The 20,713-nt window shown below is 35.5% G+C and overlaps 1 protein-coding gene across 10 annotated transcripts; it reads left to right on the forward strand.

The window, feature by feature from the left end:
- The first annotated feature begins 1,689 nt into the window (after positions 1-1,689).
- On the forward strand, positions 1,690-15,381 carry LOC114303971 (transcriptional corepressor LEUNIG). 10 transcript variants are annotated; one of them, XM_082901634.1, is made up of 19 exons: positions 1,690-1,881; positions 2,211-2,364; positions 3,079-3,176; positions 3,352-3,461; positions 4,622-5,071; positions 5,143-5,231; positions 5,653-5,731; positions 5,822-5,897; positions 6,081-6,130; positions 8,485-8,796; positions 8,951-9,160; positions 10,009-10,254; positions 10,356-10,497; positions 10,623-10,732; positions 10,915-11,064; positions 13,616-13,771; positions 13,900-14,016; positions 14,152-14,367; positions 14,943-15,381. In XM_082901634.1, the coding sequence occupies exons 2-19, from the start codon at positions 2,333-2,335 to the stop codon at positions 15,084-15,086; spliced, it is 2,787 nt and encodes a 928-aa protein (XP_082757760.1). In that variant the 5' UTR covers positions 1,690-1,881; positions 2,211-2,332; the 3' UTR covers positions 15,087-15,381. The 10 variants fall into 10 exon arrangements, with proteins under 10 accessions (XP_082757760.1, XP_082757762.1, XP_082757765.1 ...); XM_082901636.1 differs by having other exon boundaries at positions 14,152-14,358; XM_082901639.1 differs by having other exon boundaries at positions 10,024-10,254.
- The last annotated feature ends 5,332 nt before the right edge of the window (positions 15,382-20,713 follow it).

The raw sequence follows: 20,713 nt of genomic DNA on the forward strand, positions 1-20,713 counted from the left end.
TCTTGTCTTGCCATGTGTCCTCCCACTCATCCACTTTGTCCTCCCACTCATCCACTTTGTCCTTCATATTCTCCATTATCTCTATAACTTCTTTTAACTTCAAAATGAATAAGAGGATGCCACGTGTCCTGCAATTATATAAATAATAAATAATAAAAATTGCAGATTTATGGTGCTAACAGATATTTAGAAATTTAGAAGTATAACAATTTAAAAATGCATTTAATAGGCGTTTTTTAAGAATTAAATTATTTTTAAAAATTAAAATTTTATTTTATACATTTTTTAGTATGCCAAATATCAACTTTCAACTTTTCCTTTAAAAATAATAATGTTTTACAGTGTAAAAAAGTATACATATTTTAATTTTAAATTTTTTGTATATAATATTATTTTTTCAAAAAAAATTAGATTAATTTATGAGTCTTACTAACAAACACTTATAAACCAACAAGCATGTAGCTTAACTGGTAAGGGACTATGCTAGCTTAACCAAGATCTCGAACTCGAGACTTGGGAACGTAGTGTTAAAAACTTGTTGGGAGAGCTTTGCCGCCGTTGTGGTCCTACCCGGCTCGAACCGGATTAGTCGGGGTCCTGTGGACTTCCGGATACCGGTAGTTTAGACTTAAAATAAAAATAAAAAAATCATGAGAATAATACGAGACACTTATATTAAATTCAAAACAAAATATATTTTGATCTATATTTTAAATTATCATATATTTTCAAGATATTTCTGATTTTAATCTCAATACTAAATAATGTTACAGGGGCACATTACGCATTTGTTTTCACTTATAAATAGAGAAATGTTATAAAAAAAAAATTGATTATTGTGGAAAAATTGATTGTTGTGAAATCAATAGAAGAAGTTGTAATTTTTTTTTTTTTTTTTTTTTTTTTTTTTGTTGTCTCCTTTCGCACTGAAGGATACTTTTTAGAAAAGACAGTTATAAATAAACTAAAATAAAAGGACCACTTTGAAAAAACTCACATAAGTTGCAAAGATAAATGAAAAGACAAAAACACCCAAACATTTCCGCGATATTTTTAGTATCCCTAAATCGCCAAGTGGTGTCAACGGTATTATAATTGATGGAGGGAGTAGAGTTCACGAATTTGTATTAAGTGATTGAGAAATATAAAAAAATATAGAGTTTGTTTGGTTTGAATTTGAGAGATGAGTTTTAGAAAAAAATTTCTCAAAAATTGTTTGGTTTGAGATTTTTCTCAAAAAATTTTCAAAATCACTTTCTTTCTCTTACACATCAATCAATCACTTTTTCTCTCTCCTCTCTCCTTCTCAATCACTTTTTCTTTTACACACATTTACTAAATTCTTCCAAAATATCAAATCATCCCAAACTTTCACAAAAAATTTATCTCTCAAAATATACAATCAAACAAACCAAAAAAATTTCTAAACAACTCTTCAAAAAACAAACCAAACAAGCCCATAGAGTTATTTTGAAAATTGGTTAAAAATTAATTTTTTTAAAAAAAACATATAAAAAAATAAAAAGATATTGTAATTTAAAATAAATTAAAAGTCAATATTGCCAAAATAGCTTATAATAAATTATGATTAATAAGGGATATGACTACGTGACGTCTCTAAATCAATCAATAATTTTTCACCATAAAGGACCTTTTAGTAATTTCAAGAAAAGTTGTGCCAGAACTTTGCCTTAGACTGAAAATTCGACCAAGACTAAGGGGCTTCAATGGTAAATCGATTCCCAAACCCACAATGATATCTGCAACAGCAACCCCAATCCCACCACAGCTATCAAAAACAATTTTATTTTTTCAAGAATTTTTTTTACATTTATAAAAAAAAGCTCACAATCAAAAGAAGTTTTTTTTCTGGGTTTTTAGGTATCTCCATCTCTATCAACTTCCATTCATTTGTTTATTGAATTTTAACTATATATATAATATTCTGTATTACCAATTGCCAGTTGCTTTTGCTTCTATTCCCTTGATAGATTTCTCTCTCTCTCTCTCTCTCTCTCTCTCTCTCTCCATGCTGTATCTGTGTGCCTGTAGTTGTTTAGAGGATCTTCAGTTGTAGTAACAAAAATCTGTTCTTTTTTGTTTTTGTTTTTGTTTTTGTTTTTGTTTTTGTTTTTGTTTTTTTTTAATTTTTAATTTTTAATTTTTAATTTTTTGGGTTTTGGGTATTTGTTAATCTTGTTCATCTTCAGAGGTTAAGAGAGCAGAAGAAGAAGAAGAAGAATAAGAAGAAGAATAAGAAGAAGAAACCATTGGATTAGAATCTGACATTATTGTATTATTTGTCTTTTGTTTGGGTGTTAGATTGAACGACATGTCACAGACCAACTGGGAAGCTGATAAAATGTAAGCTTTTCTATTCACATCAATCTTTTATATTTTTTCTATTGTTTCAGTCCTGTTCGTAGGTTTCTGATTTGTGCTCAATTAATGGTCTGTTCTTGTCGTTTCCTGTTAGATTTGGGTTTTTATATTTGATTTTCTGGGTTTTGTGTTCTTAATTTTTTGAATCATTTTTCTTTTTGTAAAAATGGGCTGCCGTTGTTTTGTTTTCACTGTGGGTGTTCTAGGGTTTCCGTTTTGAACAGTTCTCATGTTCTGAAGTTGTGCAATAACAGTTATTGTGGCTGAGCTGCTCAACAATTTTTTTTTTTTATAGGGTTTGGATTATGGGTGTTTCTGGGTTATCTGCCCTACTTCTCTCTCTCTCTCTCTCAAAGCAGTTTTTTAGGTCTTGAATTTGTTCCCACTAGTATTCATTACTGGGTTCGATAAATTTTTGCATTTTTGGTGTCTAGTTTGGATGTTGCAGTCTGGGTAATGTTTTTTGATTCTAGTGTCCAATTAATCTTACTTTCTTTGATCTTTTGGTAATTTTTGTTAAATTGTTAGGATTTTTATTTACTTTTTTTTGTTAAAATTGTTAGGATTTGTATTTACTTTACTGAGATTGTGTAAGCTGTTTTTCTTTCTTCTTCTTCTTCTTCTTTTTTTTTTTTTTTTTTCAAGTTTCAATTTTTCCTTGATATTTGGCGAACTGTGTTTATTTTTGGATGACAGGCTTGATGTGTATATCCATGATTACTTAGTAAAGAGGGATCTGAAGGCTTCTGCGCAGGCTTTTCAAGCTGAAGGGAAAGTATCCTCAGATCCCGTTGGTAAGATTATTTACAAATTATTTGTTCAAAATGGATGGTAACCTCCTCAACCCCTTGCGCCCCAAAACAGATACATTTTAAAATAAAAATAAAAAGAAAACTTTTTTCAGTTGTCGATTCGATTTTGTTATGTGGTTTGTGGATTGTTTTGAATATTGGGACATGGGTATTTCAGCTATCGATGCTCCTGGTGGTTTTCTCTTCGAATGGTGGTCAGTGTTTTGGGACATATTTATTGCTAGGACGAATGAGAAGCACTCAGACATTGCTGCATCTTACATTGAGGTTGGTTCGACAATTTATAATTTTTTTTTTAAAAATATGTTTTATGTCAACATTATATTTCTTTGATAGTTTCCTGGGTTGTGTTGAATTGGATTGAATTGTTCATTGATGTAATAGTCCTTAATGACTATTCACCCCAAAAAAAAAAAGTTCTTAATGATGAGAATTAAAGATTGCATTCTCAAAGACTACTAAGACCTTTTGTCATTGGGATTGGGTATTCCAATTACATGGTTCAATCATTAAAATGGTCATTTTCTTGATCAAAACTGCCAAAAAATTGCTTGCTTTCTACTATTTTTGTTCGCATAGCAAGCGTATTGGCTTGAATGATTCTTGACGTAAAAAATGACTGGTGTGGAAATGGTTTTATTATTTTTACCCTGAATCCCAATGTTTCTTACTTCGCTTGGGACCACCATAATCTACTGGAGATCCTGTCATACTTCTTTAATATCACTGTATCTGCTGTTATCAATGTTTGTTGTGAAATAATTGAACTGCTTTACTTGACGTTTTCCATATGTAATATTCTGCCGACTGATCTGTAATGTTGCATTGTTTGAAGCATTATTCGAAATTTATAATATGTTTACTGATCTGAAATATCTTTTATCTGAAATGTTAATGGAAATATACAATAAGTTGACTATCATTCTGACTTTCTCACATAAGGATCCAAAAAGCACTTCCTTTCAGACTCAATGTCCCTTTTGTTTGCTCAGTGTAAGAGGCTCGCAAATGTTAAAATGTAGGCTTCATCTTGCTTGTAATTGAATATATTTTAGGCATTTATTGATCAATTGGTTGTTGGGCTGTGAATGAATTTGGAGAGACCCTACTGGTTTGAATGGTAGGCCATGAGGCACAGGATCGGGACTGCACCGCTTAAACCATTTTAGGGATTTACATGCGTTGAAGAAAATTCTCTCGATGACAGTAGAGGTGGTTCATTGCATCTCTGACAGGCTGGAATTTTAACTGTTTTGAATTTTTAATAATTCTTGTCTTTTGGCTGTGGCCTTTGGCACGCATTTGGAGAAACAAACTCTGAAGATTTCTATGTTCAATGATTGATTATACGTTTTTACTTGTAAAAAGTTGCCCTATGATTGATTATATATTTAGCACTTTACTAAATACATACCCGGAAATTGCAGACTCAGTTAATTAAAGCTAGGGAGCAACAGCAACAGCAGCAACAACAGCAACCTCAACAACAACAACAACATCCGCAGCAGCAACTGCAGATGCAGCAGCTCTTATTGCAGAGGCATGCTCAACAGGCACAGCAACAACAGCAACAACAACAGCAACAGCAGCAGCAGCAGCAGCAACAGCAGGCACAGCAGCAGCAGCAGCAGCAACAACAACAACAACAACAACAGCAGCAGCAGCAGCAGCAACAACAGCAACAGCAACAACAGGCACAACAACAGCAGCAACGACGAGATGGGGCCCACCTCCTAAATGGTACCGCTAATGGGCTCGTCGGCAACGATCCTCTTATGAGACAAAACCCCGGAACAGCTAATGCTCTGGCGACAAAGATGTACGAGGAAAGATTAAAATTGCCACAGAGGGATCCTTTAGATGATGCTGCTATGAAGGTATATGTCTTGTTTGGGGTTGTTGAATCATGAATTCATTCCAGTTTAACCAATTTGACTTTTGGGTACAGCAAAGGTTTGGTGAGAATATGGGCCAGCTTTTGGATCCGAACCATGCTTCAATATTGAAGTCTGCTGCTGCAGCTGGCCAGGCTTCAGGGTACTTCCTATGCAACTTGATTAATATTATTTGGAGATGACATGACATGACATGATGTTGCTGTGTAGGGTGTTTGGCACATTTAAAAAAGTATAAAGAAAAGAACTTTATCTTGCATGGCATTAGTATTTATTCATCCTATTTATTTTCCACAGAATTGGTACTTGTCTATAAATATTAACTGGGATCCCAAGAGGCAGGAAATGATACGCCACTGTCATTTATTATTTGGCAGTTTGACTATTTAATGAAACCACTCTGTGGTGACATATGTTTATGCCTTCAAATTGTACAGGAAATGAAATGAACTGCTTTGTTCTCATGGGATCTCTTTTATGTCTTTTTATACAACAATAAAAGTTTTGGGTGTTGCGTTCTGATGCACATCCTATTAATGTTATCTGTGTATAATTATTTCCAGGCAAGTGCTGCATGGTGCAGCGGGTGCTATGTCTCCGCAAATTCAATCTCGGAACCCGCAACTTCCTGGCTCTACACCAGTGAGTACTTTTCTTTTCCTATATAAAATGATTCCGTGTACTCTATTCATATATTTCCTTTTGCAGTAAGTAATGAATTTGTGTGAACAGGACATAAAGACCGAGATGAATCCAGTATTGAACCCCAGAGCTGCTGGTCCTGAAGGCTCTTTAATTGGAATTCCTGGTATACATAAAATTGACTTTCCCTTTGATTGTGCTAAGCTCGTATCGTTCTTATAACATGGTTGATTAGAATTTAGAGTCATTAAATTAAGTTGGGATTTTTCTCAGTCTGTTTTCCTATTAAATTCATTGTTTGTATTCTTGAAGAACTCCTGGAACTTAACTGATAAGTTTATTGTTTTAGGATCAAACCAAGGTGGCAACAATTTGACTTTGAAAGGATGGCCTCTCACAGTGAGTGCATTATGATTCCTGCTGTGCTATCTTCTTGTACCACGCCAATACTAATGAAACTGTTCTAATATATTTTTACTTCCTCTATGGTTGAAACCATCAACAAGGTTTACTAGAATTTTGCATGTTGGAAGTAATTATTTGTTGATAATGCTTTTGGTGAGATTATTTGTAGTTGAACATTAAATATTTAATACTTAACTGCACATTTAACAATGAAAAACAATTTTTTCAATATGTCCTGTGCAGAAACATGGGCAAGAGTCCATGAGCACTGCACTGAACATGGGTGTATAGGTCACCCCTGCTACATGCTGGGCCCCATGAGTGTCATGTCAACTCCCATGTCGGCCCTTCACTCTCCCCGTGGCAAGCCCTTAAAGGTGCCATGATATCTCCTAAGCAATCCATTGGGGTTATGATTCCTGCTGTGCTATCTTCTTATACCACGCCAATACTAATGAAACTGTTCTAATATATTTTTACTTCCTCTATGGTTGAAACCATCAACAAGGTTTACTAGAATTTTGCATGTTGGAAGGCCTCGTTTGAGAACAGGCTAATTTGGTAACTTTTTGGCTATTTGGCTAAAATATGAGCTAAAAAAAACTAGTATGTTTGGGATGACTTTTTGGCTTTTTACGAAAAGATGTGCAAAAAGTAGAGAGAAGAGAATCTTTGACTTTTTGGTATGGATTGTTAGTTTTTTGATTTTTTTAGTGACTTTTTGGTTTTTTGCTAAAAAAGCCACTTGCCAAACGAGGCCTTGGTGAGATTATTTGTAGTTGAACATTAAATATTTTAGTTTAATACTTAACTGCTGTGTTACATGGACTCGCCACTTTGGGGCGAAGTACCCGTGTCGACACGACACGACACGGGTGCGGGTGTGAGATCTGTGTCGGATTCGCCTGTTCTCATTCGGACACGGCTCTTCACAGACACAGACAGCAAAAGAAATGAAGGAGGAGAGAGCAAGAACCTGGTTGAAGCTCGAAGACCTCCAGTCGAAGCTCTATCCGGTCGATCCAGTTGAAGATCGAAGCTCCATCAGTCGATCGAAGCTCCATCCGGTCTCTCTCTCTCGCCTTCTCTCTCTCCCTAGCGATCGCGATCGCGATCGCTTCCCTTTTTCTCCCTCTCCCTCTCTGTGTCGTTTTCCCTGGCTCTGTCTTCCTTCTCCCTTTTCCCCTTTTCTTCTTCCTTCTCCCTGACTCTGTCTAATCTATCTATTATTATAACTATAATAATAAATAATAAACTATTAATAGTTAATAACTATAATAATAAATATTATTATAACTATAATAATAAATATTATTATTATATATCATATACTAATTATTATATAACATATAATATATTTATTAGATAATATATTTATTATAATAACTATAATAATAATAATAATAATAGTTAATAACTATAATAATAACTATTATTATTATATATTAAATAATAATTGTTATATAATATATTTATAAGATAATATATACTTGTATATATTAATAAATAAAAAAAACACATGTATGTAAAATAAAATAAAAAAATTAATTAGAACACATTGTTTAAAAAATATAATAAATAAATTAAATAATTAATGTATATTAAAATAAAAATATATATATATATATAATATAACTCATCTCCATAGATTTTTATTTGTTATTTATATAATATAACTCATCTTCATATAATAAATATATATTTTAAAAAAAAAATTATTTAACGTATCCCCGTACCCGTATCCAAATTTGGATACATATCCACGTACCCTTAATTTTTAATTTTGAAGTGTCTGACCCCTAGATACGCACCCGCACCCGATACCCGTACCCGAGTCCGTGTAACCTAGCTTAACTGCACATTTAACAATGAAAAACAGTTTTTTCAATATGTCCTGTGCAGAAACATGGGCAAGAGTCCATGAGCACTGCACTGAACATGGGTGTATAGGTCACCCCTGCTACATGCTGGGCCCCATGAGTGTCATGTCATCTCCCATGTTGGGCCTTCACTCTCCCCGTGGCAAGCCCTTAAAGGTGCCATGATATCTCCTAAGCAATCCATTGGGGTTATGTGCCTAGCCCAAGCATAGTCACATCAACCGCCAAATATGGTCTTCTGCATGCCATCACCATCCCTATTGCCACCACTTTGTGCATATGAAGTAATTGATTGCCATTATTTCTTTCTTGTTTTATAGTTAGTTGTTATGCAAATTACCTTATTGGCCGTGGCCTTGCAAATCATTCTTTCTCTGGTTCTTCAATATGCAATTTTGAAGCGAAATTACATTTCACCCGTTTGGGTATTATTTATTGTGCTACTGTTTTACCCTTCATTTTTGCTAGGGTCTGGATCAACTTCGCTCTGGGCTTCTCCAGCAACAGAAATCATTTATGCAGGGTCCTCACCCTTTTAATCAACTCCAGATGCTGACACCACAGCACCAGCAACAGCTTATGCTTGCACAGCAAAATTTGACATCACCATCTGCCAATGATGTGGATAGCAGAAGGTTGAGAATGCTTCTGAGTAGTCGAAGCATGAATGGGAAGGATGGGCTTGCTAATTCTGTTGGTGATATAGTTCCAAATGTTGGATCACCTCTACAAGCTGGTTGTGCTGTTTTGTCTCGTGGAGATCCAGATATGATAATGAAGGTACTTCTTCTCCCCCCCCTGTCAAGGACCTTTTTGCAATTGAAGAACTTGCTTCTTTGGAGGTTCTTCTTTTTCAGGCATTACTATTTATTACAATGAATTTAAGAATCTGGGGCCCAAAAGTTTTGAGTTCCTGAAAGTTTCATTGGTGTAGTTAAAAGTGGCTCAGATGCAGCAGCAACAACAGCAGCAGCAGCAACAACAGAACAGCAATCAACAACAGCAGCAGCTTCAGCAGCATGCTCTTTCTGGCCAACAATCTCAGAGCTCAAACCACAATCTCCATCAACAGGATAAAATTGTGGGTGCTGGCAGTGTCACTGCTGATGGTAGCATGTCAAACTCCTTTCGAGGAAATGACCAGGTCTGTCTTTTTCTGGTTTTTGATCTTCCCAGTAGTTCATATAGGAGCTCTCCCAGTAGTTCATATAGGAGCTATAGTTGTTTCATTCGTATTTGTTGTTAAGGTTCATGACCTTGGCATTCTTTCTACTCCCCCTTCTCATTTTTTCTTCCCCAATTTATTGGACCTTTTTCACACCCAGCTCTATTTCTCTCATTCATTATTTTATTCATACACTTCTTAGTATCACTGTTCTGCTTTGCTTAACCTCTGACTTATAGTTCAGGGATGAAGCAAAAGACTAATCTGAAGTAGTAGTTAATTTTCTGTCTTCTTCTAATTAGTTCAGTCTCACTCACCGTTGACAATTTCCATAGGATTAGTGCAGACATGTATCTAGCTGTATCATATCAACATGTGCTAGGCGTTAAGTAGACAATTGTTTACCAATAATCATCTTTCAAAAGCGCCGCTACAATTTATGCATTGCATGGGATCAGATATAAATATTATGTGTTTACCTCTTTGCCTTCTGGATATTTACTCTCTCTCTCTGTTTAGCAGTATTAATTTGTTATATATGGATATAACTAGAGAGGGTTACCCGTGTCTAGAGTAACTGTATTGACCTTTGTTGTTTTATTGTTCTCCTTAAGCGTTAAATGCTGTTTAAATCAGGATGATGTGATGGTTTTACTTTATATAAGTATTAAAAAGAATATGTTGAGGGAGATGAATAGTGTTCACATTACAATTTTGGGGGTTACGCAATGATATTCAGTGATATGGTTGTGAACTTCATAACTTTACTGGTTTGTCCTATGCAATTGTTGACTAGATTCCCAACATGTTTGTTGATACCTTTTAAGGCTTCTAAAAATCAGACTGGGAGAAAGAGAAAGCAGCCTGTGTCATCTTCAGGTCCAGCCAATAGCTCAGGAACAGCAAACACAGCGGGACCCTCCCCAAGTTCAGCACCATCAACACCATCAACTCATACACCTGGAGATGTAATCTCAATGCCTGCGTTGCCACATGGTGGTAGTTCTTCAAAACCTTTGATGATGTTTGGCACTGATGGTGGTGGCACTCTTACATCTCCGTCAAATCAATTGGTGAAAAAATTATTTATATTCTTGTATTAACGAAATATTATTTAAATATATATATATAGATGTCTATTACATCAACTCTCATTGGCATTTCATTTTTGCAGTGGGATGACAAAGATATTGTGCAGGCTGATATTGATCGTTTCGTGGAGGATGCATCTCTTGATGATAATGTTGAGTCTTTTTTATCTCATGAGGATACAGACCCCAGAGATACAGTTGGTCGTTGTATGGATGTTAGCAAAGGTGAGTCAGCTGAATATTTTTTTTTTATTTTTCACTTGGCATTAATGTCAAATTTGTATTCGACTATAATCTTGTTTGATCCACCTAGAGCATATTATGAGGTACCTCTTTGCATTCTATTTCAGGGTTCACATTTACGGAAATCAATTCAGTTCGAGCTAGTACAAACAAAGTTGTGTGTTGCCACTTCTCATCAGATGGAAAACTGCTTGCAAGTGGTGGCCATGACAAAAAGGTGCGCACATGAGATTCTTTAGTTTCATGAATGACTGAAAGAAATGTTTTTTTTGAACAATGAAAGAATAAATGTTTGAAAGCTTATTTTATGTTGCTGGGAGTCTTAAAGCTGCTTAATAGTAATTAATTCAATCTTGGAAAAGTAATGTGTTCTTTTTCGCCTGATGATTTCTGATGCAGGCTGTATTGTGGTATACGGATTCCTTAAAGGCAAAAAGTACACTTGAAGAACATTCTTCGTTAATTACTGATGTCCGTTTCAGCCCCAGCATAGCACGTCTTGCAACATCTTCTTTTGACAAAACTGTGAGGGTTTGGGATGCTGACAATGTTAGTACACATAATCTTTCCTTTCTTACTCCATTGTGATTTCGTATCATTTTTTGTTGATGGATCATAATTCTTCTTCTAATTCCTACAAACGAATTGGATACAGATCAAAACGGATTCATTTCCAGGATTTTCTGTCATTGACCTATAGTGGGCATGTAACTGTGTTGGTGTTGTTCAATTGCAATTTGCACATTCTATTTTCACGAAAACATGATGATTTGATTTGATGTAACAAACTGAAGACATGTTTACTTTGAAGTTACTTGATCACATTGCTTCTTCTCATGAGAAGTTTTAGAGGAATTCATTGCCTCACAAAAGAAAAGGAGGGAAATTTTCAGTGGAGAGGACATTTGACTCTCTCTCTCTCTCTCTCTCTCTCTCTAGTAAAGGGAACACAGGACATCCCTTGTTAAATAACCTTAATTCTTAGTGTCTGTCATTTATTCCTTGGTCAAAGGGTGTTTTTATGTTACATCTTGGGCATTTAGGTAATTTATATAGTCACAAATGTAATTTATTAAAAAATGTTTGTGAATAATTGTATAGCAAACTTGATATATTGGACGTGCTTAGGCATCCCATGGCTTTACTCAAGTGTCAGGAGACTGACACGGGTAATTGGCACTTAGTAGTGTGTGTGTTACATAGCTCTGAACATCTTTTGGTTGTGCTTTTTTCATAATTACATTGTCAACTTTTGGGACTTGCTCTCTCGTTTGTAATGCAAGCTTTGGTATAAGCAATTCCCTTTTGCTGCTCAGATGTGAAAAAAAATGCTGATATCTTTTGGTGCTTAAGATAATAGATGGTATTCAAACTAAGTGGACAAATTAGTTAGCAGTGATGGATTTTGTTTTATGCCCATGTTCTGACATCATATCTGGAAGATATATTCTGGGTAGACTCTGGTAATTGAGTTTTTGGCACATCATATTGTTCCTAGACTGTTTGTCTGTAGCATTTTCTTATTATGCTACCTTTTTTTTTTTTTTTTGAACAACTTATTATGCTCATATATGGGACATTTTACATAGAATTCTTGCAGGGCTTTGTTTCAACCTATCTCTTAATTCTTTTAGCTCTAACTATTATATTTTCGGTTTCATTGTGTGAGAACGTATTAATATTTTGGTTTGCTAAAGTGGGTGTTTGGGAAGTTGCTATTATAGTTTTTGGCTATTTTAGTAAGCTAAAATTTGTGTGTTTCGGAAGATTGAATTTTTTTTGTAGTTGGATGTGATGTTTGTAAGAAAAAAAGTGAAATGATTATGGGTTTGATGTGACATTTTGTCTTATTAGCAAGGTTCTGAAAAGCGGTTGCGGTTGCCGTAACGGTGGCGGTGACGCGGTTGCGGTTGCGGTTGCGGGGTGTAAAGGCTGTAGTGTAACGGTTGCGGTAACCGGAACTGTGAATTGTTTTATTTTTCGCACAATTTGAAAAAAACTTACCGATACGCATATTTTCTTTCCATGATCATATTTATTGGGTTAAAAATAAATATTGATCAATTTTTGTAAATTTTTAAGTATGATCCAATATATTTCATATTTTTAAATCACTATAAACTGAGTTTTTTACATTTTATTTTAATAATTAATGACTTTATATTTTACAAAAAATAAATTACTAACTATTATATATAAGATAAATAATGACAAAAGTAAGAGAATAAATAAGAGCCTAAATATATATATATATATATATATACATATTTTAACCAAGCCAAATAGATAATGACCACACTTATTATTATTATTTTCAAACAATATATAGATAGACACACACAAACAAAATGGTTTAGTGATAGCAGCTGAATAGAATAACATAGGTCTTATAGTTTCAACAAATCAATAACATGTTCTTCATCTTTCCTCTCTCTCTCTCTCTCTCTCTCTATCTCTTGCTCCTCTATTTTCTCTCTTTATCTTCCCTCTTCTCTCTATCCCTTTTCCCCCATTTTTAGCTTTTTTTTGTGTGTTTTTTCGAAAGAAACAGTTTGGAACCGTTACGTAACGGGTACGTAACAGGCCATTACGGCTGTTACGGCACCGTTACGACCGCTACGGCCGATACACCTGTGAATCTCAATCACATTGCAAAAGCGGCCGTAACGGGTGGCGGTAACTACCAAAACCGTTACGTAACGGTTGCGGCCGCTTTTTAAAACCTTGCTTATTAGTTGTTTTAGCCTATTTTGCCTTTTTGTGGATTTTAGCCAAAAAATAACCTAAAACCCACTTGCCAAACAGGGCCAAAGTTTGGAGTTTTGGAATGAAAACAATACATGATTGTTTGGTTTGTGCAGTTTGAACCTCAGATTTTAAGAATACCTTGGGTGCATGCATTTCATATCTGGAAGTTTAGATATAAATAGAACATAGTTATGATATAATAGGATAAATGTTATATAGATCTGTATCGATTTTATTTTATTTTATTGTATTTTTACTGTTGATTTATGGTGCCTTTAATTCAATTTATCTTTTGATATGGTGCCCTATTCTTTGTTGATACCTGCTTAACTTGATTTGACTTCAACTGCAGCCTGGCTATTCACTTCGTACTTTTACTGGACATTCGGCTTCTGTTATGTCTCTGGACTTCCATCCAAATAAAGATGACCTAATCTGTTCTTGTGATGGGGATGGTGAGATACGATACTGGAGTATAAACAATGGTAGTTGTGCTCGAGTTTTGAAGGTAGAACCTAGTGAACTTACCTCCGTTATGAAATTATTCATCAGTTTTTTTCTGCTATTTATTTGTTTGATTATTTTTGTTTCATGCTTCGGGGCTGCAGTTGATTTTACCATTCTTGTTTTAATTAGGGTGGCACAGCTCAGATGAGATTTCAACCCCGTCTGGGAAGATATCTTGCTGCAGCTGCTGAGAATCTTGTGTCCATACTTGATGTGGAGACTCAAGCTTGTCGGCATTCATTACAGGTTGGTTTTTAATTCAGGCCTGCCCTATTACCCAGGAAATAAGCAAGGTGCAGCTGTTTGTCTTCTTGTGTTCTTTCTGCCTTGATGTGGTTGAGCTGACTTTTTCTTTTTTGGATGTTGGATATGTGATTGTAGGGGCATACGAAACCTATTCATTCTGTTTGTTGGGATCCTTCTGGAGAATATCTAGCATCTGTCAGCGAGGACTCGGTTAGGGTTTGGACTCTTGGAACGGGGAGTGAAGGGGAATGTGTTCATGAGTTGAGTTGTAATGGCAACAAATTCCATTCCTGTGTTTTCCATCCCACATATTCTTCATTGTTGGTCATTGGCTGTTACCAGGTAAGCCATGTGCGTTTTCTTATATGTCTGCTTTACTGTTTTGATTCTAATTCGTTTATTAGGTGGTATTACGCCTATTTAATATGGCAAAATAAATCCGTACTGTGTTCGCAAATTAGTTTCCTCGAAAAGGCCAAACCTTCTTTACAAAGTTATTGAGGAAGTCGTGAACACTTTTTTCTAATTTATATGTCACAGTGTCTACTTTGTGTTTGCCATCTATATATGGATTCAAGATACAAAGTCTACAAGTTGCTTGTTTTGTTAATGAATTGAGTGGATTTCCATACACATAAATGACCACTTAGTTTGGTTGTTCTGTATAAGTCTGATTTGGCTCCCTTGAGCATTCTAAAGAACCTTCAGTTAAGTTATAGAAAAGAGGATCCTTGACCCTTTTTGTCTGCCTTCTGCTGAGGAAAGCATTCAGTCTCTAGTTCATTTCTCAAAAAACTTAAAATGGTACATGCAAGAAATAGGCCAATTCAGCATTTTTTGTTTTTACAATTTTCCATGGAGTAAAATTCTCCAATGCTGACATTGGTTTCTGTTTCTGATGCGCTCAACTGTTGAAATTTGCTTAGAGTCTTGAGCTTTGGAACATGAGTGAAAACAAGACGATGACTCTTCAAGCGCATGATGGCCTGATTGCTGGGTTGGCTGTATCGACAGTGACAGGTTTGGTTGCCTCGGCTAGCCATGACAAGATTGTTAAGCTCTGGAAGTGATGTCATTATTAATTCCGCCAATCAATCCCCATTAAAAATCCGTTTTTATGTTATTTTTTTTATTTTTATTTTTTCCCCCTATCAAAATGCTTGTAGTCTTTGTCGGTCTTGATAGAGCCATCTTCATTTTTTGTTGTTATGAACCCCGGAACTAAGATACTAACCTCTATTACTGTTGCTGCTGTTTTGTTATTGCGGTTAATATGAAAGATCTGATATTTGGTGGACTTTATGTAATATTATGTACTCTTATGAAAAGGACATTTTCGGGACTGCCAAACTTTACCCGGCGTCATTAAGGGCCGCGTTTTTAGTTGTTTCTTTTGCAGTTATGCTTCATACACCCAGTGGGGGTGGCGCCCCAGTGACGTGGCGCGCCCCCACTGGTCGGAAATCAAAAAAAAAAAAAAAAAAAAAAAACTGTTTTTTTGGCCAACCCCCAGTTGACACCTCACTGGGTGTCACCCCCAGCTGGGGGTAGGAAGCTTTTCTGGTTTCTTTTGTATGGCAGTGTTTCCTGTCAGGTCAGCCGGCCAATTTTCTTCATCCTCTTGGGGCTAAATAGTTAATTGCTTGTCAACTTTTGTAGCTCATGTTTGATTTAGATTTTGCATTTAAACAATTTAATTTGAACATTGGCTTTTTAGAATTTGCATAATACCGATATTTTTTGTATGGAAGTTTTACAGAAACAATCCATTGTCAGCTCATCCCAACATTAGTTTTGATCATGCAAGGGGCTTAAATCAACCAAGGGGCACAACAATAGTGCCTCCATATCTCAATTAATATATATATATATATATATATCTAGTTTTTTATTTATTAACTCTAAAATAATAAATAAAATATTAGAATGCTTTAAATAAACAGAAAGGCTATATTGACCATAAAAATCTGTGTTACATTTTGTTTTATTCAATTGAACGATATTTCAAAAAGATGTGAGACCACTCAAAATAACATTTTAAAAACAGGAAGTTTAGGTTTTCATTTAAATGAAACTAATAATTTGAATATAAAGTAAAATAATAATAAAGAAATCACACCTCGTTTAGTTTCCATTTCAAAATTTATTTTCTGAAATATTTTTAAAAAATAAAAATTAATTTGTTAAAAATAAACATTAAAAAAATACATATTTTAATTTTTAAAATTAGTATCCCTCCAATAAAAAGAGAAAATAATATAAAAATAATGATTTTTTTTTTAAATTTTTCTTTATAAATAATTATAAAAGGAAAACCTAAACGATATACCATCTCCAACCCTTCACAATTTTTTTTTTTCATTAAATTTGATTATAAATTTGAGTAAAAAATTTAATTTGATATGAACTATTTCAATTTTTCATCATCATCTAAAAAAAAAAAAATTCCCCTCTTATTCTAAGTTTTTATTTTATCAAATTTGATTTAAAAAATCATTTGGAAGAAGATGGGAAGAACGAAAGATGGTCTAACTCATCCTATAGGTTATTAGAAATATTGTGCAAAATATCATCCTATTTGTTAAAATCGCTTAATCTATACCGATTCATCGACTAATCACGAATTAGTTTAATCTGTAATTTGAAATTTGTAATCCGTCTTCAAATCATTCTTTTCTGTTATAATTAATAAATATATATTTTTTTGGGGGCTGCACCAATAAATCTCAAATTTGTATCTTGTAACCCATTTGGTCCTATGAATTTTCTTATGAACCGTTAGGTCCTATCCCAATGTTAATTACCATTAAACATGAAACATCGAACATCATCATCGTCAAAACAACATCATCATCATCAAAACAACATCAAACATCACAATATCATTATCAAAACAACATCAAATATCATCATCAAAACAACATCACAACATCATCATCAACATCAAACATCATTATCAAAACAATATCAAGCATCACAAACATCATCATCAAAACAACATCAAATATCACAACATCATCATCATCAAACGTCATCACATCATCAACAACACAACATTACAACATCAAACATCACAACAACACCATCAAAACAACATCAAACGTCATCATCATCAAAACAACACACATAATCGCCATCATCAAGCTTCATCACCATTGTCAAAACATCATCATCAAAAGTCATCTATACAATTCATATATATTTTTTATAAATAAAAAAAACCCTAATCAGAAAAAACCCTAAACGTATTGAATGAAAATCTTTCGAACAGACCACCGCAAGGTCTCCTCCCTCCTCGATTCCTCCTCCGTCGACGTCGCCTGGCTCCTCTCCATCTTCGATTTCGACTTCGACGGCGGAGGCCCCAATCTCTCTCTCCCTCCCATCGCTAGCAACGACCCTACCCTCGCCTTTGTTTGGACCTACATCACCGCCGTACAAATGAACCACCACCACCGCGACCGTATCGACGCCGCCAACAACCTCCTTCCCTTGCCAGAGACAACGATTTGAAGAAGAAGATGATCGTCGAAGAAGGCGAAGTTCCGTCGTTGCTCAAGTTGTTGAAAGAACGAGCTTCGCTAGAATCTCAAATCGTCGCCGCTGGAGTTCTCCTTAGCGTGGGGAATGATCCCAAAAGGGTCAAATTAATAGCCAGAGAGCCCCCCGTGAGACGATTCTCCATGGGCGTTGGGGTCATTAGGTTTCCGATTAAGCTCCGACGAGTCGTCGGGCGGAGCAGGCCTCAGGGGTGGTCGGTCGTTGTGCCAAGCATGAGTCTTGGTAGAAGAAGAATCATGGATCTGTCTGTTGGGGAGTCGATTAGGACTCGTATTGATTCGATCTGATTTGAACATCGCTGAAGAACATCATGATGTTGTTGATGTTGATGATGTTCACATTTTCTTTTTTTTGGATGATGTTTTGTTAATGTTTGATATTGTCGATTGGTGCAATTAATGTTGCTAATGTAGCTAATGTTTTGATGATGTTAATGATGTTGTTGATGTAGATAGTGGGACTAAATGGTGCATAAGAAAACTTGTAAGACTAAATGGTTTAACTTTCTACCTCATAGGATTTACTGGTAATTTTTCCTATTTTTTTACCTCTAATAAAATAAAAGAAATTAAAAATGAGTGTGTAAGAGATTTAAGATTTAAAATTTGTTACAAATTAGTAATATATATAAATTATTATACAAATTAATATTATATATTATATAAATATTTAATAATTAATTAAAATTTTTATTTAATTAATTAATAAATTAAAACCGTTGAAAGAACGATTCAATTATTTACCAAGTCACTCTCTGTCTCTCGTATTCCCTCTTATGGGTTACTTTTTAAGTAAGGTTAGCATTCATGAAAAAAATATTATGAAAGTGATTATAAAAAATTGGGGTATTTTTTTTAAGGTCCCTGATATTATGATTTTATAGTATCAAGCACATCAAATATTTTCATGATGTCCAAGATCCCTCAACATCAAGTCAGAGAAAATTGGTCCAGAGAAATTCTGGGAAGAATTTCTCTGGACTTCCCTAAACTTCCCACTGTAAATTTCTCTACCCTTTTTTTTTTTTGAACATAAGAATTCCCCTACCTCAACTCACTTCCTTGCTTCTCAAAGGTGAGGAAGAAAGGCAACAGTACAATATTATATACATACTTTCCATTATCAAATCCCTGCTAAGGTTTCCTATGTCCTCAAACATTGATAGCTTGCTCTCAGCAACAAGTTACAAAGCTTAACTTTAATTGCGGGGCATCTTTATTTTTCGGAAGTGTGCTAAAGCAAATATTGCATTACCTTCAATGGGTAATTTAACTTGAAAATGAGCCTCGAACGCTCGTACATGAAGATGGCTCCCAAGCATGCATGCTATTTCAAAATGTCAGCACAGGAGACAACACCTGGACAAACATTCTCCAATGCAGTCTTGATGTCATCAACAACAGCAAATCCATTAATTGACAAATTAATAGTTGCATTTTTCTCACTCTCTATTCCATCTGCATTGTCTAGCAAAATGGACCCATCGCAGCCCTGCATGCAAAGACAGTTAGTTAGTCATACATGAATTGACATATATAAGTTACATAAATTTGAGCTTCTTATGACCATAAAAAAAGATGTTTGCAACACACAAAGACAAATGCATAGAACAGGAAGAAAGGGTATTATTACATTGACAAAGTGTAAGGCACCCCATTTTTGACCGTCCTCGGGACTTGGTTGTGCTTGCAAGTACACCTAACAACTAGTTCGACTGCTCGTCGAGTACTCGACTGTCGCGGCGGAATGTCATCGGTTCGAGCTTCCCGGACCCTGTATCCTTTCTGCCTCATTTTTGGACCCTGACTTGGTCCTTTCAGAGTTACCCTTTTGGTGCACTGCCAGCCATGGCATGGAACTGCCGGCCATGGCTTTGCTCATGCCGGCCATTTATGAGGCCCTGCCGGCCATCAATGAGCCACTGCCAGTCATTGATGATGGCCGGCACCCCCCCTGTCTCAGCTGGTTTTCCTCCAGATCTTTTGAGCCAGCTGGTTTTTTGTTTGCTCCACTCCATATACGTGTATGGAGGGATGAAGGCCTTGCAAAGCTTCTTGAAGAAGCTTTGGCTTTTCATTCTTCTATATAAGGAAGAGGCTTCTTCCTTAGACGGGGTTCTGAACTTTTGAAGAGGAAAAACTCCATTTCTCTCTATATTGCTTGAGTTTAGTGCTTAGAAATTGGATTTCCTTGCACTTTTACACTACAACACATAGAGACACACCACCACCATTGAACCAAGCTTCTTAGGAGGTCTTCTTGAGGTCTGAAAGCAAGCTTCCACCCCCTGAAATTGCTGGTTTCGAAGAGGGTCTTCAAGGGTGAGCATTTCTCCCATTTTTGCACTTTTTTGCACATTGCTTTAGCCCTCTTTGCATATTGATTTAGGCTTTGCTTATAACTGGAAAAAGTCTTGTTTTCAAGTGTTTTTTAAGTTTGGTTAAGGTCATTTTGCTGTTTGGGGTGTGTAGCCCCCTTGCATGCTTTGTTTGGCTTTGTTTTAAGCCATATCTTGAGGCCTCCGAGTTAGCCTTGGTTTGGCCTTCCTACCACTGAAATCCAGTGGATTTTGGTGGTAGAGGTGTGGTTTTTAGGTCCTAAATCAGGGGGGATAGTCCCCTCTCTTTGTGTTTCTCTTTGCTTGCATTTTTGGCCTTCCAAAGGACCATCCCTCCATGCATTTTTGAGGCTTGGTTCTGGCCTATTTTTATGACTTCTAGGACCTGCCTTGGCCCTGTCCAAGGCTAGTTTGGTCATGTCTTGCTTGCATCTAGCATGTGTAGTATAACTCCATCCATAGCTCATCAAAGTAGCATGTGTGCTTAGCTTTTGTTGAGTCCATTTCAGTCCATTTTTGGTGATGTTTTACCATGCCATGAACCTGTTTTGGGTTGGTTTTGTTACCCCATGCTTGCATGATGCACTTGTAATGTAAATCTCCTAAACTAGCTTCATATGCTCCATGCCATTCCATGTCATTTTAGCTTGTTTGGTTTACATTTCAGCATGTATTTGGTCATCATTTGGCATGTTATGATCCTATCCATAGTTGGTTTAATCATCCTTTGCATGTTCCATATAGGTGTAGAACAAATCATGTTTACTAGCCCCTTTGTGCATGATGTTTTGACTCATC

Source organism: Camellia sinensis, chromosome 13 (genome assembly GCF_055761805.1).
Source record: "Camellia sinensis isolate YWXY chromosome 13, ASM5576180v1, whole genome shotgun sequence".
In the NCBI taxonomy this organism is placed as follows: Eukaryota; Viridiplantae; Streptophyta; class Magnoliopsida; order Ericales; family Theaceae; genus Camellia; species Camellia sinensis.

Bases quoted from the DNA above. Each gene is read 5' to 3' on its own strand.
- LOC114303971 (XM_082901634.1), top strand. From the start codon at position 2,333: ATGTCACAGACCAACTGGGAAGCTGATAAAAT. The intron at 11,065-13,615 runs GTTAGTACACAT...CTTCAACTGCAG, and splicing joins GGGTTTGGGATGCTGACAAT to CCTGGCTATTCACTTCGTAC. The intron at 13,772-13,899 runs GTAGAACCTAGT...TGTTTTAATTAG, and splicing joins GTTGTGCTCGAGTTTTGAAG to GGTGGCACAGCTCAGATGAG.